The 20,862-nt window shown below is 39.4% G+C and overlaps 1 protein-coding gene across 1 annotated transcript; it reads right to left on the minus strand.

Moving 5' to 3' along the window:
* Window positions 1-895: 895 nt before the first annotated feature.
* Window positions 896-17,387, minus strand: LOC131557457 (solute carrier organic anion transporter family member 1C1-like). Its single transcript, XM_058804685.1, has 16 exons — window positions 17,322-17,387; window positions 15,003-15,113; window positions 13,931-14,082; window positions 12,530-12,671; window positions 12,320-12,452; window positions 10,906-11,021; window positions 10,158-10,304; window positions 9,944-10,042; window positions 8,063-8,308; window positions 7,036-7,200; window positions 6,395-6,590; window positions 5,350-5,512; window positions 4,474-4,658; window positions 3,403-3,467; window positions 3,146-3,263; window positions 896-1,291 (listed from the first exon to the last, which is right to left on the minus strand). Exons 3-16 carry the CDS (start codon window positions 14,057-14,059, stop codon window positions 1,078-1,080), a joined length of 2,118 nt encoding a protein of 705 aa, XP_058660668.1. The 5' UTR covers window positions 14,060-14,082; window positions 15,003-15,113; window positions 17,322-17,387; the 3' UTR covers window positions 896-1,077.
* Between the last annotated feature and the right edge of the window lie 3,475 nt (window positions 17,388-20,862).

The following is a 20,862-nucleotide window of genomic DNA, read 5'->3' on the forward strand; positions in this document are numbered from 1 at the left end:
CATATCCCACTGAGCCTTGAGCATCTATTTTAAAGTGCCAACCTTCCTGTTGTGAAATGGCTCTCAAGTGCTCTTCTTTTTAAAGTCATGTTGTCAAGCTCCGAGTGAGGCGAGCACAGCAAAGGCAAACCACCAAATACACAAAGGCAGCTTTAAGTACATGAGCTCAGGTGGATGAGCCGAGGGAATTTTAGAGGGTGTGTGGGAACACGGATGGGTGTTTTTCCTGGCTGGTGATGAATTTTTCCCGGGAAAACCAGAGCTGACGATAAAACATCGATAACTGCGATGGCAATGGGGAGCAACCCTGGCGTTTGGGCGCCCTCTGCCGGACACTGCGGGCATCGCAACCCAGCCACGAGCATTGCTGGTGCTTCAGAATCTCTTTAAAAAAAAAAAAAAAAAAAAAAAAAAAAAAAAAGTATTTTTGAATGAAATTCCATGACTCGAGGACTTAAAAAAAAAAAACAAACCATTGTCTTCATGAAAACGTGGGTGTATTTTTAAACAGGTGCAACATTTTCAGCTGAGGTAAGACCAAATGCTTCTTTGAAAAATACTGGTTTTTTGCCAATTTTGAGATTAAAAACAGGTGCAATGACACAATTCGGTGAGGTGTTCGGCTTAAATGCTTTGGCTTACCGTGAATTTTGGTTGAATTTGATGGAGTCAGAAAGCTTTTCCAAGCCTTGAGCTCATCTCTCCTGTGTCATTCCCCTGCATGGAGGGGTCAGGATCACTTTTTGTGAGCCTTTGGCACATGGATGTTCTGGCAGTTCTTCGATCCCACAAAAAAACCCCAGACTGGCTCTGGCAGAACTGCCAAGGAGGTTTTACTTTGTCAGGCTGTGTAACTCATTCTGTTATTACTGGCAATCAGGTAGACATCAGGCACTTTCATTCTTGTTTGTTAGTGTTTATTGCTGTTGTTTGCAGTTTTGCTATTAGTTATGCTCTCTGTACATATTTATTATTTATTAGTTATGCTCTCTGTACATATTTATTATTTAGTTACTCACAGCATTTTGAATGGTGTTTCTAAAAGAAGCTGACCTGATTCACATGTCAAATTTCTTTCTAAATAGAGGATTCATTCTCTGCATCAGGAGAACCTGGCAAACGTTCTTTGATCTTGCAATTGTCTTCTTTATTCATAGCAGCATCTTCTTGTCCATTCTCTACAGGCCCGGAGTTCTTATTTTGAAAGTGTTTCTTTATCAATGCATAAAAAATTATTGCAACCAAAAAGGAAGGACCTCTTAAAAGTGCTCCTAAACCAAGGTAGACATATCTGCAGGACAGAGCACAGAAAATTAGGCCAGGTGTTGAATTTTTCAAAAACACTAAAGAAAATCACTTTAATGGCTTTTAAATCTCTCATTAAAAAAAAAAAAAAAGCTTAGGGGAAGACATTAAAATTCATTGTTTGTGAATGATACCAAAAAAGGGATATTTTACGTGCAAAAACTTCTCTTAAAGAACTGATAATATTCTTTTTGCTTATGAAGATAATTTCAAAGTGAAACTTCCATCTTCGTCCCTATTTTTTTTTTTTTCAAGATTTTATTATCAGTTCAAGGCTTTAGACTCTAGGGCTAGAAATATATTAAGGTCACCACCAGAGTGGTCCATTGGAATTAAAAATAAAAAACACATCAGAAGTAGCCAAGGCTTGAGTGAAACAGAGAAAAATCTATGGAGCATTCTCCCAGGAGACTGATAGTGATTGGGTTTTCCCAATACCCACAGCTACTCAGTAGAATATTCTCCATGGACTTTTTCCTCAAAAGTGGCCAATGCACAGAGTTAACTTTATTGCCAGTGTGAACAAACTACCTGCAAATCAGGTAAATTTGGGTAACTTCCCTCTTTAAAGTCCTAAGGTCTGAGGTATTTTATTATAAGTATATTAAAAATAATAGTATATTAAAAGTATATATATAAAGTATATAATAAAGTATTATATATAAAAGTATATAATATAGTACTATATAAAAGTATATAATATATACTTTTAAAATAAGTATTATATGAATAGGTATTTTTAATATAATAAATATAATATTATTATATTTATTTTATACAATTATTTTATATTATTATATAATAAATAATATAATATATTAAAATTTTCAATGAAAATTTATATATATATATAATAGAATAATAAATAATTTTTTAAAATAAAATAAAATATACATTTTATAATTTTAATATAAGTATATTAAAAATACACAATTCATTCCAGAAATCTCTGTCATGGATAATAAATTTCAACAGAAAAACTGACTAAAAATTGGGAGCTTAACATTTGATCTCGAGATTTTTCAATTTCAGGAAACTTTAAGCTGAGTCCAGAGTTTATATCTGACCATGATTTTGGATCACACCCTTCAGTGTAAGACAACAGAGCATGTCTTTCCATGTCACTGACATATTTTATAGAAATCCTTTTGCTAGGATTTTTCTCCTGAGAAGCCTCAGAAAAGAAATGTAAACAATATTTTCTTGTGGAATGTGGTCTGGAGATGATTTACCAACAGGTGCATCTTTGATTGGTCTCAGGTGGATTGTTTTCACTTGATGACCAACCATGGTCCAATCTGTGTCAAGGCTCTGAGTCTGTCATGGGTTTTTTATTATCATTCTTTTCAAGCCTTCTGATGTCTCCTTTCTTCTATTCTTTAGTGTAGTTTTAGTATATCATTTTCTTTTAATATAATATCAAAAAATAATAAATCAGCCTTCTGAAACATGGAGTCAAGATTCTCATCTCTTCTGTGCCTCCTTTTGTGTCCATTGCTGTTCATGAATCTGCTTTGTCCTCCCTCTCTTTCTAGTATTTAGCACATCAGCAGCATTTCACCACATAAAGCAAATAAACAATGTTAGTCAGGATTTAATTTTCAGTAAATAAATTTCCACTTCTTAGTTCCCTCCAAAATTCTTCAGCTGTTATTTTGCTTTCTCATGGCCATGTGAGAGTTTAAGCCTGGATTCAGAATACCTCATATTGTCACAAATTCATCAGTAGTTTAATTTCAATCAGATTGTCATCAGACAATAAGATTGTCATCAGTCCTTGGGACCCACAAACACCACCACATTTCCACAGGGAGGTGTTTTTTGCCCTAATTTTCTTTACCTGTTTGCATTGGAGTCGTAGAGCCTGCAGGCCCCTCTCTTCCCACAGCTGGTGCTGCCCCACTTCAGGCAGGTCCTGTCGATGGCTGCACCAAAATAAACTGGTGCTGGGATCCCAGCTGCAAGGAGACAGCAGAAAATGGGACAGGGCTTCACAGGAAAGGACGTGCTCTTAGAAATCAGATTGATATTTCCTTAGAGTGGTTACAGGCTCCCAGAGCACACAAGGCGGGTTGGACCCTGCAATGTTCCTCTTACCCAGCATTCTAATAGTCAGTGTGAAGAGACCAACTGCGAGAGCTTTGAGCTCTGGCTGGACACATCTGCAAAAAAAGAGGGATAAGTAAGAAGTGCTGGCTTATTTAGTGCTTAGACATGCCTATTAAATGCTGTTAAATAACCTGAACTTAATATCCTTGTTGATGGAAGAAGCACTTTGGAGGTTTTGGAAAAAGAGTGCTTCCTTCATCTGCTGAAGTGTGTTCAGTGTTTCAGTATGAAAAAGGTGAATTAATCCACTGATTTTCATCAAATAGCTCCTGGCAAGTCCATTCCCTATGCACGATTAAGAAATTGAAATTTTAAAGCCATAATCAGTCTATCCTGACCTTTTGGAAATGAGCTCTCCAACTGCCTTCACTCTTGGGCATACATTTCCCTCACTTGATGGAATATTTCATGGGAAATATCTTACTGCTCTAAGACAAAAGAGTTGCAGGTAGCAGGGTCAGTGCAGCATCTTTCTGTGCTTGAACAGAATTCCTCTGTGCAAGGACACATCTTGGGCTGCACAAAGCCTCCTGGCTCATTTGTTTCATGGGGAATTGCACTGCAGGCATCAGAAATGGGCACTGGTCTTGAATTCATCCTATCTCCAACCTCTGTCCTCTCCTTGCACATCCAGAAATCCTGGCAAATGCATGGCACTTTCAAAATCCAAGCAGAAAAAAGGACATGTTCTGGAAAAGCTGATTACAGAACCAGAGAATCAAAAAATGGTTTGGTTTGGAAGGGATGTTAAAGAATTGCCTTGTTCCAAAACCATGGGCAGGGACAACTTTCTCTGTCCCAGGTTCCTCCTAGCCCCATCCAGCCTGGCCTTGGACATTTCCAGGGATCCAGGGGCAGCCACAGCATGTCTGGGCCAGGGCCTCAGCACCCTCACAGGGAGGACTTTCCTCTAACCCAAACTTCCCCTTTTTCAGTCTAAACCTATTACTCCTTGTCCTACCACTGCAGCTCCTGATCAGCAAGAAACTCCTTTTTCCCCTAAGATAAGGAACCAAACATGACTTTGAAAGCCTTTGGTCAACAGCCAGGTGTACTCACCTGAATGTCAGTATAAATGAAGGAGTGGCTCCCAGGGCATAGAAAAATCCACCTATGACTTGTATTACTGTGTAATAAATGAAATTCCTTGAGCAATCATCACTTTTTGGACATTGCCCCAAGGTGGCAGAATTGTTTCCTGTCCATGAACTGCTGATCTCAAGACATCTGCAGTTATGGAAGACCTGGAAGACACAAAACAGGTTTGGTAGGACACTGCTCATGAAATGGGGATTCTGCTGGAGAGAAAACACAGTAAAGAGATGGCTCCAGACCATTTATATTCTGGAGTGATCAGGAAACATTCAAATGGCACAGCCCAATGAAAGTTTACATCCATGGACTGGAGCTTTGTCTCTGGAACTCTTGGCATTTTCTCCATGCCAAGCAAAAATCAGTCACCCAGAAAAACAAGCAGTTTCTGACATCCCAAAGTCTCACATGGAGGAAACAAGCTGCCTTGCCTTAACCCATTTTTTACACTTTAATCATCAATAGCAGGGAAGATACTACTCTTAGTGTACTTCAATTGTTAGGTAAAGCCTCAGGGCAGCCAAAATGACATTTGTGAAAGGCAAAGCCTGTGGAAAACCTTCAGGCAACATGAAACCAATTTGATTTGTGCGTTTCCTCCTCTTGTGCTCAACCTACAGAAGATGAAAGTTAATATGCAGAACAACGAGCTAGGGCCTTTTGCTTAAAGTGCAATAACTCAGAGAAATCTCGCTTTTCTGTGCTGTTTGCACAGCCAGAAATCAAAACTCCCTTACTGACCTGTCCCCAGTAACTTTGGCTTTCCTGAAATGCTTTATCCTACTAAATCCCTGATGTCTCATGGAAAATAGGCTGGTAGGGAACCAAAGCAGGGTCTCTTACCGAGTTCTTTCCATGTCCCACAGAGGTGTCACAGCCAGCCAGACATGCAGACACGTAGGTGATGCCATTGGCTCCACACACAGGATCCCACACGTTGGAGGAACACTTGCAGTGAGAGTTGCATTCCGAAAACAGGGAATTGTTGTGGTACGGAATGGGGTTGCTTGGAAATTAAGTACAGACAAGTGTAAGACATTTTTAATTCAGTGCCGGAGTCAGTAAAGACCCTTCTGTGTGACAGTGTTGCTGTTCTAAACCCCACCTCACATGCCCAGGCCGTGTTTTGACAGCTCAGTTTCTATATCTCTACTGGTCTGTTTGAGATTCCATCCTACTTGCACTGATATTAAAGCCATTGATAGATTATAGAGAAATCTAAAACAAATTAAACATTGCTACTGATTTTACAGGTGTAGACAGAAAAGAGAGAGGAGGGAGAGGTAATTTGGGCTCACCTCTAACTGAATTTAGAGCTGGCAAGAATTATCACAGTCTTATCAATATATCAGTTGGTAAAAATGCACCAGTGGCAGAAACCAAATCTCCTGGTCTCTGTAGTTAAAAAATACTCCTCTGTTAAAGCCTAGCCTAACTTTTCACAAGCCTAACTTTTCACTGAGGATATGAAGAATGCAGTATTTTCTTTTGCTTTCAGACATCCCTTGTGTATTGAACAACAAGATGAACTCATCTTCTCCTTCCTAGGAAAATGAAACTGATGTGCTTGCCATTTTTTCATCCCAGTGCTCCCTAAGCATACTCCTTGGTCCACCATTTACATTCCTGTTGAAAACCTTGCACAGCAATACTCCCACCCACCCCCAGCAAAACAACCTGCATTGCTATTGAAGCAATTCCTAATTAATCTTTAACCAGCCTTGGGCTCTGTCAGGCTGACCAACAAAACTACCCCAGTGACATGTGGCAGTGCTCACTTTCTCTCAAGCATTGCAAAAGCATGTTTCTCCTTTAGCCTTGATGCCACAGTACATTTTTTTGAGAACTATGGAGAAAAGCACAATCTTTTTTTCTGTTTGATACTCACCCTTCATAGGACACTGTCATTCCTGCCACCATGTGGTTATCACAGCCAACAAAAAAGTGTAACAAGCCCATGACATAGGACAGAAATGACATGGTAATTGAAAACTTTGTCGCTGCAATGATGCCCATTTTATACTTTTTCATTATAAGTCCTCCTAGGAAAATCCCAAGACTTACAGGAGGTAAGCTTGTAACTCCTGAAAGAGTTTATAGAAGGGGAATGTTAGAATTCAAGAATCATTATAGTCTTAAGAGCCAGTCTGTCCTTAGATTTTTGTTCCTGTCAGCTTTATGGTCTGTTATGACTTTAGGAAGGTTTGTGTTCACTCCAGCCCCTGGGAGTTGCTGCTTGTGAAGTGCCTACCCCTCCAAACCCACTCCCATTGCAAGGGTGATTCAGCAACTAAAACTTCCACACCACATTCATTGCATATTTGGGGTGCCCTAGCTATAAATATAATGGAAATTTAATGTAATGTAATATAACTTTAAAATTTCTTATGGTCCCACAGGCACAAAATATGTATTTTTAATAATTCAGGTTCAGGTCAGACCACCATCTACCTCCACCTGCTCTGCATGGAATTGAGCCCCAGATAAAGCCCACCATGCCCTGCTGGCAGCACAAGCAGCTCTTCTCACCTATTAGGAAGTTGGATTTGGATGTAGATTGTCCATACTGCTGTTCCATGTACTTTGGTTTGTAAGTCACGAAACCAATAAAACTACTGAACTGTAACAGTGAGCAACACAAAAATGTAAAGTACATTCGATTACCCAATACCTTTTTCAGGGAGTTATAGAAATCTGAAAGAAAGGGACATATGAGTTGTCACTGAAAGATGCATGGCATAATTACTGGTGAGTAACCTGCAAAACTTAGGGCAAGGTCCTGCTCTCAGCTGTCCAAGGGCAAGCTGTACTGATCTTCATTTGCATGAGGGTATCTGAAAGCAAAATCAGGTTCTTGAAAAACACCAGAGGTTGAGATACAGGAAGAGAATCCTAAAAGGAGACAGAAGTATGGGTTAAGGTCTGGCTGCTCTATTATGATATGCACATGAAGACTAAGGGGCTCCACACAGCCCAGACTTGGTTCAGCTTGCATGAATACTATCACAGGTTCAAGGCTAAGTGAGAGCTGCCTCACTGGGGTTATCTCAGTGTCTTCCTCAGGGATCTGAACTAACAATTTGACAAATTAAGCAAAGCCACTTCTTTCCATCACCTTTCCACCACTTTCTTTGGCCTAAGGACTGCACAACCAGAACTATTCAAGACTGAAGTATTTTCATCAGGCACCAACATACTTCAGAGTCTCCATGAACTCTCTCAAATAAATAATTTGTCTTTCCATGTGGCAAAAGGAGCCTTTGAATAGTTTCTTTATGTTCAGATACAGGAACACTTTTCCACTGTTCAAATTTCTTCTAGTGCAAAATTTTAGAGGTAGGTGCCACTCAGGTGATGATTTATTTCAGGTGATGAATGCAGAACCTCAGAGTCCTGAACACTTCTAATAATTTTTGGTGGACCTTTCCTTTCCTGGGGATAGCTGCCTGGTTTAGATGGAAGTGCAGGGAGGCAAAATATTTTGCCGAACTCTTACATTTCCTATGTGTGCTGTGCCTATTGCTTTTCACATTTATAACATACGAGAAACACTTGCCTTTCAGCAGCACTGACAACTTCCTTGGCTTGGATTTTTCAGGAGAAAGTTTATTCATCATGGCACCCATGTTTTCCAAGAGCCCATGTGAAGCTTTGTCTTTCTTGGCTCCCTCTGGCTTTTTCAGGCTCTTTGGCAGGAAGCAAAATGGAATAGCAGATAGGAAACTGAGTACTCCACCTATCAAAAAGCCAAGCCACCATGCACCCACCCAGCGGGAATCCTGTGGGGTGATGGTGATGCTCCCTGGAAATGAGAGAAACAGGCACAAGTTACCCCAGTGGAGAAGCTGAACCTTCCCAGCTTTTTTCTGCTACATTTTATAGTGCCTGACTTCCAGCAATAAACATCTAGTGAGGGGCCATCCATGCAATGGAGGCATCAGGAATCATACCCTGGATGGTGTTATAGAATCATGGATCGGTTTGGATTGGAAGGTGTCCTGTGGGACACCCACCTCAGGGGTGACCAGGATGGTCTGAGGCCCTCCAGCCTGGCCTTGGACACTTCCATGGATGGGGCATCCACAACTTCTCTGAACAACTGGTTCCCGTGCCCTACCATCCTTGCAGGGAAGAATTTCTTCCTAACATCTAATCCAACCTTACTATCTTTTGCTCTGAAGTCATTACCATTTGTCCAGTGTTATTTTATCTGCCATTCTACACCTTTCACTGGCTGATGTTTTGTGGCAGACACAGCAACACCAAGGTACTTCCCCAGCACATGGGAAACCACACAGGACTCAAGTGTGGTGTGCTTTTTGGCTCCTGAGACCTTGCTCTGCTTTCCTAAATTGTGTAGGTTGCTATTAAGCAGTTGGACATTCTCTGTAGTGTCAGTGAAATTACCTATGGCTTTAAATATACTGCAAGGGAGGTGAGAGTAGCTAGTTCTATTTTTATGGGTTTTAATTCTGGCATGTTTAGTGGGCAGCTAAGATTTTAAGACTTGGTATGACCAGAATTGGCTCACTGTCTTTACTCCTAAATAAAATCAAACATTGGCTTAACAAAGGGCAAACACAAAATAGATCACCTATCTAGCTACAGGATTCTGAAGATCTGAAAACGTCTCGGTCCTGCTAGAACAAAAAGGAACAGCCACCACTTACAGGCATTGCTGTGTCCCCTCTGGCATTGTGCCGATGTGAGCACATACATGTGTTTTCGTTTCATCTGAATAAGCAAGGGCTGAGAAAATGTGTATTTTGTGCTGCAAAAGGATGTGAAATGTAAATAATGTAAATTACTCAGTGGAAAGGGTGGGTCATTCCCCCAGACTGTAAACCTGCTGTACTAGCAGAATCTTTTTTGTTAAAATTCCAGTTTAGAAAAAAATCTTGGTTCTGTGAGAGTCCTTGGTACTAATTCTTAGGCTTAAGTGAGTATTACAACCCTTTAATATTAAAGCACCGTTCTAAAATATGCTCCCACTCTAACTCTGCTTTTACTCTAAAAGCTTTCAGTAATTCAGTAAATAAAAATTAATAAATTATTTCAATAATAATTTATTATTATAATTGAAATAATTTATTATAATAAATTATAATAATATATATTATATACATTATATATAAAATATTACATATATAGTATATATAATATATATGTTATAGTATACATTATATATAATATAAATTATGTATTATATATACAATAAATTATATATATTATGTATGTTATATATCTAATATATAAATTTATAATTCAATAAAAATAATAAAATGTCAATCAATTCTACAATTAAAACAATTAAATAAATATAATTCAAACATAACATATATAATATAATAATATAATGCATACGTATGAAACCATTTATAGGCAATTCTTGAGAACAAGCATTAGCTCACTTTCACTTTTCCTCTGTTTTGCTTACCTGGATCCACAAATCCAATATCCACGTACAGCTTTGCACACAGAGATCCCAGCAGGAAGCCAAACATGGGGCCCAACATGGCTATGGTGTGCAAACAGCCTGAAAATACAATGAGGCAGGTGCTAGTACCCTCTGATGGCTGAATGCTGTCTTCTGCAGAGGGTGCTCCACCTCTCACACTGGGAATCTCTGAGTTTATTAATGTTGAGATTACCTACATACATAGGAACATTCTCTTCTTTAGCAAAATCATCGAGGTAAGAGATGCCCAGGGGTGTTATTGGTGTCTCACCAATCCCACGTAACATGTTTCCCAGTAAAATATATATCCACATATATGACGATGGCTCCTTCTCACAGCCTGCAGAGGATATAATATTATAAACAAACAAACAAACAAACAAACAATAGATCTTTTTTGAAAATAAAATATTTGAATGGGAAACTGAGGAAAAACCCAGGAAATGTAGCACACGAAATGATTATAGATTAGAAATCAAGGTTATTGAGAACATTTCCTTTTAGAAGTTAAATGAAAGGCTGTAAATCCCATTCTAAATTTTCTTGATCTTTTAATAACACATTCTTCCACCCCCATTGCATTTCATTTCTAAAAGCACAGGTCAGTATTACCCATCAGAAAAAATGCTCATTTAAAAAAATAACTTATTGATATTTTCATAAATATATTACCTGGCATATATCATGTATCTTTAATGTGACAAGTTTGAGATGGTTCCTGGTGCAGAGCTTGGCTCATTCTCTACCTGTGTCCCATACAAGCAACACATAAAACAGTTGTGTTCCATATTGTAAAGAGGATTATAGCAATATCCATTTATTTCTGTTAAACTGCATGCAGTTTCTTGTCCTGTCCCCATCTCCAGGTCCAGGTAACTGAGTCCTTGCAACCAAGGACAAAACAAGCTCCTGTATTTATACTTTCATTTACAGTTCCATACCTGCTTGTGAGACTTCTAGGACAGTGTCATTCACATCCTGATGCAGGGAGCAGGGCTTTATGCTGGAATTTAAGCTGGCTGAACCATCTGTGTGTGATGCTGTCTCATACTTGTAGCTGCAAACACACAACAGGAGGTTTAGGAGCAGTGCTCACTAGGGAAACACCAGTGTGGCGGGGCTGGAACCACCTTGGTTGCTGTTTCCCTAAAGAGAAAGGTATCTTTGGTTGAATATAAATTCAAAGGTGCAAATAAAATGATTAAAGAACATTTTAGAAAACCAAAATACTGAAATTAAGAAAAAAATAAAACTTGGAATTCTCTTTCTGGAAGGCATAATGTTTTAAGCTGGAAAATTCAATAGGGCTTGTGAAAGTATTTCGGATAGGATTGAATTTTTGTCGTTTAAATTGAGAGTCAGGTCTAAGTGAGCTCTGTGTGTTGGCCCCACAGCCAAGGAGAAAAAGATGAATGTCTTGAGTTTGAGCAAAGGTCCCCTTTCCATCTTTGATATGTGTTTGGACTGTTCAGCTGCTCCAACATGATCCCTCTCCCAGAAACAAATGCTGCTGAGGGGCAAAGTACAATTAGCTTTAGCAGAACAACATGGCAAAGCACACATTCTGCTTCAAAGAATTGCCCTGGCTCTGTCAGACCAGGCAGGCTTATTTTTCAGGTTGGAACAAAGAGCACTCATCAGTGCAGAGCAGCTCCCCTACAAATGCTCAGGCTCAGGTTCATGAGTTGCCCAGAGGAGGATGATCCATGGCCTGTCTTAAAGAGTGAAAAACTGATAATGAGTCTGGTTCTAGTGCGAGATCCACTGACATGAATAAAAGCATTCTTCAGTTTTCTTCTTACAGTAGTATACCTAAAATTATTCTAATATATTTAAGCAATCAACAGAAATATGTCTTACTCTATTGGTCATCCCTGTGCTCAAGCTACGGCTAGAAACATTATCACATATAAGCACAATCCAGTAATTCCCTGAGCCTGGAGAAGGTGAGTAAAAATTAACCAGACACAGAAAGTCAGTTCAACCAGGCATGTGCATTTGGAACAGGAAAATCCTGGTATGAGTTCCACCAGCACTCATCCATCTACAGGCTCCAGCACCATTGCATTCTTTGGCTCCTTTCTGAATAAGCCTGAGTGGAAACTAAAGCACTGTGATGTTCTCATTTTTTTGAGGAGTTGAACTTCCACTTGAGAAGAGCTGTATTTTTTAAATGAACATTTCCCCATCACAGCAATGATGTGTGTGTCACCTGGGGTTCATTGCATTTGGAAATGAGGTCCCACAGGCCTTCAGAAATCTAAGGCTAAATATACAGCAAGCTGCATTTAAAAACCAGACAGCACAATGCAACTCCAGTGTGAGTCACCCAAATTAACCACAAGCAGTACTTACTATCCCATGAAAAAATGAGGCATGGCTGACAAAAAGCATCCCAAAGCCATAGTAAAGGATCCCACAGCTATTATTTTGGGCCTGTGCAGCTTAGCTCCAAAATAGCTTACAAATGCAATCACCAGCAGGTTGCCTGCAAGGTAAAGAACCAGAATGAGTGCCAGAATCTGTCTCTGAGCAGCTGTGTGTGTGTCAGGGAACATCCGTTACCCATCTCAAAGCTCCCGTCGACGAACCCTGCGACAGAGGAGGTCAGGCCAAACCTCCTCTCAATCTGGGTGATGGAGCTCTTCATTATGGTCCCACACAGGGCTTTACTGAAGTAGCTGAAGGACAGAGCAGCCAGAAACACCTGGGAAAAGATTCAGACAGGAAATGGGGAGGGAGAGGTAGAGAAACTGGTCACAGAGGGATCAAACACAGAGGTGTTTAAAATGGTGCGGAACCATCATCATCATGACACATTTGTTACTCAAATTGGAGTGGCAAAGTTAATCTGATTCCTAATTACCTCTTCCTTGGGTCACATGTCCCTTATTTTAGGCCAATTCATTATTGCTTTTAATTCAATCACATGGCACCATTTTGATGCTTTAAGCAAGTTTTTATGATACGTCAGTATGAGGAATGTGGTACTAACTGACCAAGTTCATCTCTGTGGCATATGATATATTCTGAAATGTGTCTTGTATATCATATATCTCACAAGGAAAAGCTTAATACTCTTTTGTAGTTTGACTGTTGCTTCCACCAACACACCTGGTGGCTTTTGCAAATAAAGATAGATTTAGAAAAATATTTCAGTTTGTTTAAATATTATCCAGTGATTTCCACATAGTCTAAAAAGCAAATAGATTTTTTGCTCACTGGGCAAGAGTTCTAATACAACAGAAACCTGGGTAAATAAACAAAGTAAATATAGGTTTAGACATTGCAATGCTACCTACTATAAGAAATGAAGCTAATCCGGGAATCAAAAGCTTGAAAATTGGTATATTTACTCTCTTTTTGTCCGGAAGGAAGACAAAAATCTTCCAAGTGTGGGGTTTGTCCGGATATGTTCTATATTTCCTGAGCTTGACTGGCAAAATTTCTGAGAATCACCCTTTGTGCCTTATGCCAGAATTATTCTCAGAGGGTTTGGCTGGAATCTTAAACTGCTGATAAGCATGAAAACACCAACAAAAATCACTGGGGTCATTTGGGGTTTAAAATGCAATCCTCAGGTGAGCCACAAAGCATTTGATGAAATTTGGTTCACCTCACCTTGTTCTGACCCTATGAGACAACAACCTCCAGACAATGCATTGCAGGCACCCAACTGAGGCTGGTTCAAGTTTTCCACTTGACGCTGCTGCCTCTTTTTAATGACCAACAAGGGGATCCACCTACAAGTAACTTGTGAATAAATATGGTCTATTGTGAATTTTTATTTTCTTTGGGGAAAATATAATATCTGACTGTCCCCCGGACCTGTAGTACATATCCAGTTCCTCCAAGGATAGGGATAGGGATGAAGGAATTTAGCATGTCACAAATGTCACATCTGAACAACATTTCTTAACAAAAAAACCAATGGTAATTAATGGTGGTATTGCTAAGGCACCAAACCTTCAATCCAGTGCGAGAGGAAGTCTTTTTGACTGGTGGGGTTTTGTTTCCTTCATCATCCAAAAGCTGGTCAGGCTCTGCCTCCTGGTTTGAGTCACTGGTGTTGCTGGGTTTGGTTTCCACAGTCATGGCTGATTTCTTTACTGAGTGATCTGAGCTCAAGAGGAAACAGCAATAAACACCAAAGCACATTTGCCAACGTAGAGCTGCTCAAGGACCTCTCTGATGAATCTGGTGAAACTAATTACAGCAAAGTGCTGAGATGTTGAAACTGAACCTTTCTACTTAAAACAATGTGGCTCAAGGACTTGCATGTTTCAAAGTGTATATTTGTTTAAATTCTGAAACATCTAGTTTTGACATCTTTTGTTTTTTTAAAAGAAATGAGCACCCATCTTTCTACCTTGTCCTGTTCTTCAATGCTAAAAAGGCTGTTTGGACAGAGGAGTAAGAGACAAATCTCTGTTCAAAAATAAACTACAAGGGTTAACAAAGCAGTAGTGCTGAAGCACAGGGAGTCCCAGGAAGCTCTAAATTTGCAGGCCATGTGGCTTACAACTCACGCTTTGATTTGGTAAAATCCGTAGTAACACTGTGCCATTCAATTTATTCCTTTACACTGGCTTGTTGGAAACAATTCTTAGTGACAAAGGAGTTTATTATTTCACCTAGCTGACCTTCTGTAAGGATATCACTTATTTTTTTTTTTCTTGCAATAATATGCAGGGTATCCCTGATCTCTTTCTGTTTGCAGAGTGCTGTCTATATGACCAAATGCTTGAAATGATCAGTAGAACTGCTCCAGTTCCCCCAGGAGCTTCCTGTAGCCATAGACAATGGTATATCCTTTGACACATCATAATGTTTTAGTGCTGAAAGCCTTGTTTGGTTATTAAGTTTTATTTTGGTTTATTGCAATGGATAGTTCCATACTTAATCTTTTTTTTTCCTTAGCTTTTTAAAACTCTGTATCTGAGAGATGAACAACTACTAAAGGAAACTTGAGAGAAAAGCTGTAAAGGAAGCCTATGTATCTGTTTGCAAAGTTTATTTAAAGAATGAAAACACTTGCCTGTTTGTGCAACTCCCACTACAATCAGAACAGATTTCTCAAGGACGATCCAGAAGCCACCGCAGAGCCCCTCAGAAAAAATGGGTCACTCGAAACAAGCCATGTTCAGATCTGCAGATAAGAGTATTGCAATTAATGCCCTCAAATCAGAACCCAGAAATCACAGCTCGCATGATCTGATTTGTTTCACCTTTCACAATACTCTCCTCATTTGAGAAAACAGCGAAAAAGAGAGAGAGGGGGGAAACAAATCACACAAAGAGAGTTTTTATATGCTTGAATGCAGCTGAAAAAAGTTGGATGAACTTTTCCAATGCTGGAAAACGTCCATCTGCTTTCCCACTGCTAATATCTACTTCCCAAACTCTTTTGTGGCTGTGCTATGAGGCTGGGTCAGCACATGTACCAGGACAAAAAAATTGGCTTCTCCTTCCTCTTGGCTACTCAGACAGAGAGGAACAAGAAGTAGAGAAAGTATTTCTCCAAGACTGCACTGCTATGAACAAAAATGTTACGAAATAAAATTCCTGTTGCTTAGGAAAAGCTTGTACACAAATACTTCTGAGCAGCTGCTCCTCTGAAATTCACCTGTCTTTGTGTAGCCTGAAGATAGAAACTTCTCCTTGAAATTATGATACATTGATGACCGCAATAATATGCTGGGGAGAAAATCATTGCAGGATTTTTTTTGAGAGTTTAAAGGTACAACGTAACTTAGAATCTGGTGACAGTATGTCCTCCCACCCTCAGATGACCCTGACCTACACAGATATCAGCTGAAGATGGAGGAGTTGAAGGCTGGGGAAATTCCAGGCCACAAGAACATTAGGAAAAAAAAAGAAAAAAGGTCAATTGACAATCGATGACAGCATACAGTAGCTACTGAGCCTGATAATTTTAAGTATTGATAAAGTTGTTATTTTATATTTTTTTCATTAGCATTTTTTCCCATGTTTAATAAATCAAAGGTCTGGTTAAAAATATGAAGTATGAAAGCAAAAGTAGGAAGCTTTCTGCACCAAATGTGCCTTTTCACTAATATGAGTTCTCTAAAACTACCATTCTTGGCCTGCACAGGCTACTCTTTTGTAATGGTGATATGAGAGAGTTGCATTTGCAGAAAGACAGGATTAGGCAGGTAAATAATTGGTATTGTTTAGGTAGTCAATCAGCCTAAACATAAATTAACCCATCTTTCTCCCTAGGGGAAGAAACCAAACCTCTTCCCAAAAACCAAGGGAAAAAAATAAAAATCCACTAAAAAGTTCTAAGCAGTACAAACAGATGAAATTTAACACTCAGTTCACTCTTTGGAACATCTGACAAATTCACTTGATTTTATGCTCAGTACAGCTTCTTCTGAGAACCACTTTGGGTGGGAGGAAAGCAAGGCTCCCAGCTAACAACCAGTGTGCATTGTTTGTGCTGCTGGGAGCTGACAGCTTCCAGGACACCATGGGAAATCATGCAGCAATTGCAGCTCAGCTGCAGAGGGAATGCAGGCAGCCCTGCAAAGGACAGATCTTTTCAGTTCTCCAGGAGACATGATCTGATAGGAGCCACAGCCTAACTCTAGTAGTTCTGTTCCTTATTTGATTTAAAAAAAAGAAAATCAGCTTTGTTTTATACCCTCTCATTGCAATCAAATTGTAATAAGAATAAGAACATAAACTAAAATTGTAATTGAATAAGAACATAAACTAAAAAAAACCTCCACATGAATAACAGGTAATAAGTTTACAAAGGTCAAGACAATGGTTTGCTGCAGGTTTTGTAGAGTCTTACAAAAGTGAAATATAGTGATATTTGAGGACTTTTGAGAACGCATCAAAGGCACTCTAAGTCTTTGGGCTGATTGTTACCACAGTTGCACTCCCAGGGACTGTGACATCACCCATCACAAGAGCAAATCACAAATCAAGAGCCACATTTCCTCCAGTAATTTATGGAATTGCAATGATTTACACTAACTGCAGTGCTAATCCAACTGTCTGATCTTTAAATACACCCATAGCAAGACATTTGAAGTTCAGCTAACATGAAAAATGAGTATCAGACTGATATGAGTGCAGACCCCAATGCTCATTGCTCAAGACACACCATGCTGACAGCTCAGACACACACAGTGCAGGATGCCACCAATAAAGCACTGAAACTTCCACCAGGACTGGTTCTGCTGCTGCCAATTACAGCAAATGCTACTGGAAACCACACAGGTCCTGTTTGATAGCTGCAAACACTAACAAGAACATTTTAAAGACAGACAGAAAGAGTATTGAAGAGTTTCCTTAACAGAAAGAGTATCGAAGAGGTTCCTACCTAGGTTCTGCATCCACAACAACAGCAGTTATGCTACCACACAAATGCTCAAAAGTCTGAGAATTCTCTCCTTAAGCAAAGCTCTGCTGGTACATGGCAGAAGAATCATTAACTTCCAACTCAAACCAATGTTTTAATCTTGTCTCCTCCCAGTTCTGCCCTCTGTTAAAGGTCCCAAAATCCATGTTTGTCCACAGAGGTCAAAAGTTAATTAGGATGAAGACATGCAAGGGTGTTCCATTTGTAAACTCTTGTGAAGCATCTTTTATTTTTTCTTCCCTGAAATTGTCTATATTATAATGGTTCACACCTTCCTGGTGTTTAAAAATATGATGTCCCAACTTTAGAAATATTCCTGCTTCTAATGCATTTTGTTACGAAGGTTTACTTCCACTGTCTATGGCTAAAATCCATTCAGTTCAGATCTGCTAGAGCCAACTAAGAACTTGCAGGAAGAGAAAATGTAATGCCTTGGATATATGGAATAAAGATGGTGTTCAATAATCACTTATTCTTAGAAGACCATTCATATTTATTGTTTATTGCTATTAGCAGCAAAGGCAGGTGAAATATGAACATTTATTAGGGCTCTGTGTACTTTGGAGCAGCCCTTTATCACTTACAGCCCTAGTTCAAGGAAACCCAGACAGGTTTATTTGGTTGTGTCCCTGCTGTGCCTTCTGCCTGATTCCTGAGAGTAATTGTACTTAAAAGGTAAGTTACTCTTGAGGCAGATGTCTGCCTGGAGGTTACACCAAAATATTCAATTTCTGGTAGCTCCTGCCCCTTCCCTGCCAGCACTCTCACCACATCCCCAGTGTGATTTCCTCACAGAAATCAACCAGCTCAGTCAGACCTCGACGTACCCTTGATAAATCCATGCTGACTGCTCCAAATCACCAGTCCATTGTGTCCTATAGTGGCTTCAAGGTTAACTTGCTCTATAATCTTCCATAAACCTCTGCTGCTATTTTATTGATTCATTTTGGCTGTAACTTTTTGTGCAGAACAATTTTTACTTTTCCATGACTAAGTGATCAATAACGTGAACATTTCATTCAACAGTGCAGAGAAAATCCATGGTGTAGGTTATGACTGTATCCATTATATTTAAGTCTGAATGTATAAAAACCCAACACAACCAACATTGCCATCACTGTAATTTTTCCAAAAGAGTTGTCCTCACAGTCAGAGCATTATTGAGCATTAAATACACGCAAGAGATGGAAATTCATGGACATCTTTTTTTTAGAGTTAGTGATCCTTCACGTCCTGCTGTGGCATAAAACACCAATTACCCACTTCTAGTCCCAAGACAAGCATGTATTCCCTGTTTTACAAAGTTTTTTGGTGAAGCTTTGCATTCCCAAGGTTGCATTTTCAGGTTGTCTTCAGATGTACTAGCAGACCTACCCACGTGGTTTTTTGGCCTTTTAATCCTAAACATCTGGAAAGGGATGGAGCAAAAATTACTCTCTTACTTTGGAGCAGTAGAACCTGTAGAAAAAGATGCTACTTTGTTTTTCAATATTCTTTGTTTCCCTTATATGATAAAGAACATTTCCTTGTTTTCATCATTCTGACAAGTGAGTACAAATCAGTTTCTCCCTATTTTTCCTAGCCCTGTATACACCATTAATTTACATCTTTCCGGCATTAAAATATCTTTTATACTTTGCTTTCAGTATGGCTGAGAAGAATTTTTCTTTCTTCAGACTGCTGCTATCCAAACAGTGTGTGGAATCAGAAATCAAAGCTGACCTCTTGAACCAAGAACTGTTGACTAAAACTGCCAAAATGGGAAACTACCAAAGTAAAATCAGACTATGGTCTTACACTTAAAAAAGGAGATGTATCCCTTTTTCCATCCCAGACCCCCCTCTATATTACTCACACTTGCAGGAACAATATAAATAAAAAGGATTATGACAGTAAAAAATCCCCTTAATAAGAACACTGAGCTATCAGTAATTTCTGATTCCTGATGAGGGTTAAAAGCAGTCCTTACAAAAGCCGCAGTGAGTGACTTTTAGCACCTTTAAGCCGCCTTTAGTCACCTTTCTCCGGCTGCAGACTCCTCCAGGCAGAGGGTGGCAGCAGATCCCACCAGGAGCAGCTGCCAGGGCGCCCTTGGCAGGGGCAGCAGCGGGAGCGGCTCCCAGGCAGGGGCCAGCTGCAGCAGGCAGCTTTGATCAGAGCCCTTCTTATTCTCGGGGTGCTAATCCCCAGATACAGAAAATCGATGTATTTTAAAATTTAACTCTTTGTTAACAAACTAAATAAAAGGGACGGTGTACGGCAAGTGTAAGCAAATACTCCTGTAGTTAAGCTACTACAGGAATCCTCAGAGGGTGAAAATAGACTTTTCCACAACAGAAAAAGGTTCTTTGGCGCTCCTGTCCCAGTGTCTAGTTTCTGTGTGGTGCTGTTGAGCTAACAAGTGAGAAAAACAGCTGATCTGTGGTCTCCATCTTAGGCAGTGTCTGGGAATTTATCCTTCCACTGCTCAGTGGAGCATTTGCTGTTCAAAAGAACTCAATCATTTTCTCATTGATTTACCTCATGCATCTATCTGGGGAAAAGTAGACCATGATGTGCTGTTTTAATGATATTTTTTCTTTTTTTTTAAATTTAAAATACAAAGGGTAGATATTAATACTGGTTGTACAGCTTCTCTTTGCATTCAGCCTTAACCTGCAGCTTGGACTGGAGTTGTTACTACAGACATAGAATTAATTAAGTGTAAATCACTGACAGGTGAGAGTGCTTAGACCTTTTTAATAACCCATCCAAATGTGAGCAGCATCACAGAACAGCAGAAACAAAACTCATCTGACTTCAGGTGAAACCCCAGGGAAAGCCCCCCAATGCCTTCACAAGGTCTGGGACATTAACTGAGCTAACAGGACTGAAAAAATTAATATGGTTCACATAATTAATTAAATACCTGCTATTATATACAAAACCACTGCCATAAACTGCTCATCTGTCTCATTACACTAGAGCAGATCTTTTACAAGAATGGGTGAGTCTTGATTTTTTTTCCAGGCAGAAAAATCTATCAGATGTCAGAAACATCCCATAGACTGTTCTAGTAAAAAAAAAAAAAAAAAAAAGAAAAAAAAATCTATTACAGTTCTATCCTGCTTGATTTCCAGACACTGAAAAACAGTCTGTCTGCACAGTTAAATAAACAGATTGTTGCTGACTGTATAATCTTATCACGGGTTGGTTTTTACTTAAACAAGTTTGTGTTTTCCCACATCTTATTTTAGAAGTGCCAACATCACAGGATCAACAAGAGGGCTCCGGTTGTGCACAACAGCCTTTCAACCTTACCATGCTCAACAGCCATGAGAGAAAGCTTCCTGCCTGGTCACCATCCAGCTGTGAGAATGTGCTCCATGTGCTGCCCACTAAATCCTTTCCTTATTTACTCTCTTCAAAATTCAATGAACTGCAATAATCTGGGATGAGCTATTGGTTAACTAACCTGCTGATATTAGCCACATGTTGCTTAAATAAGGTCCTTTTAATGAGC

The sequence above is a fragment of the Ammospiza caudacuta genome, chromosome 5 (assembly GCF_027887145.1).
Source record: "Ammospiza caudacuta isolate bAmmCau1 chromosome 5, bAmmCau1.pri, whole genome shotgun sequence".
Lineage (NCBI taxonomy): Eukaryota > Metazoa > Chordata > Aves > Passeriformes > Passerellidae > Ammospiza > Ammospiza caudacuta.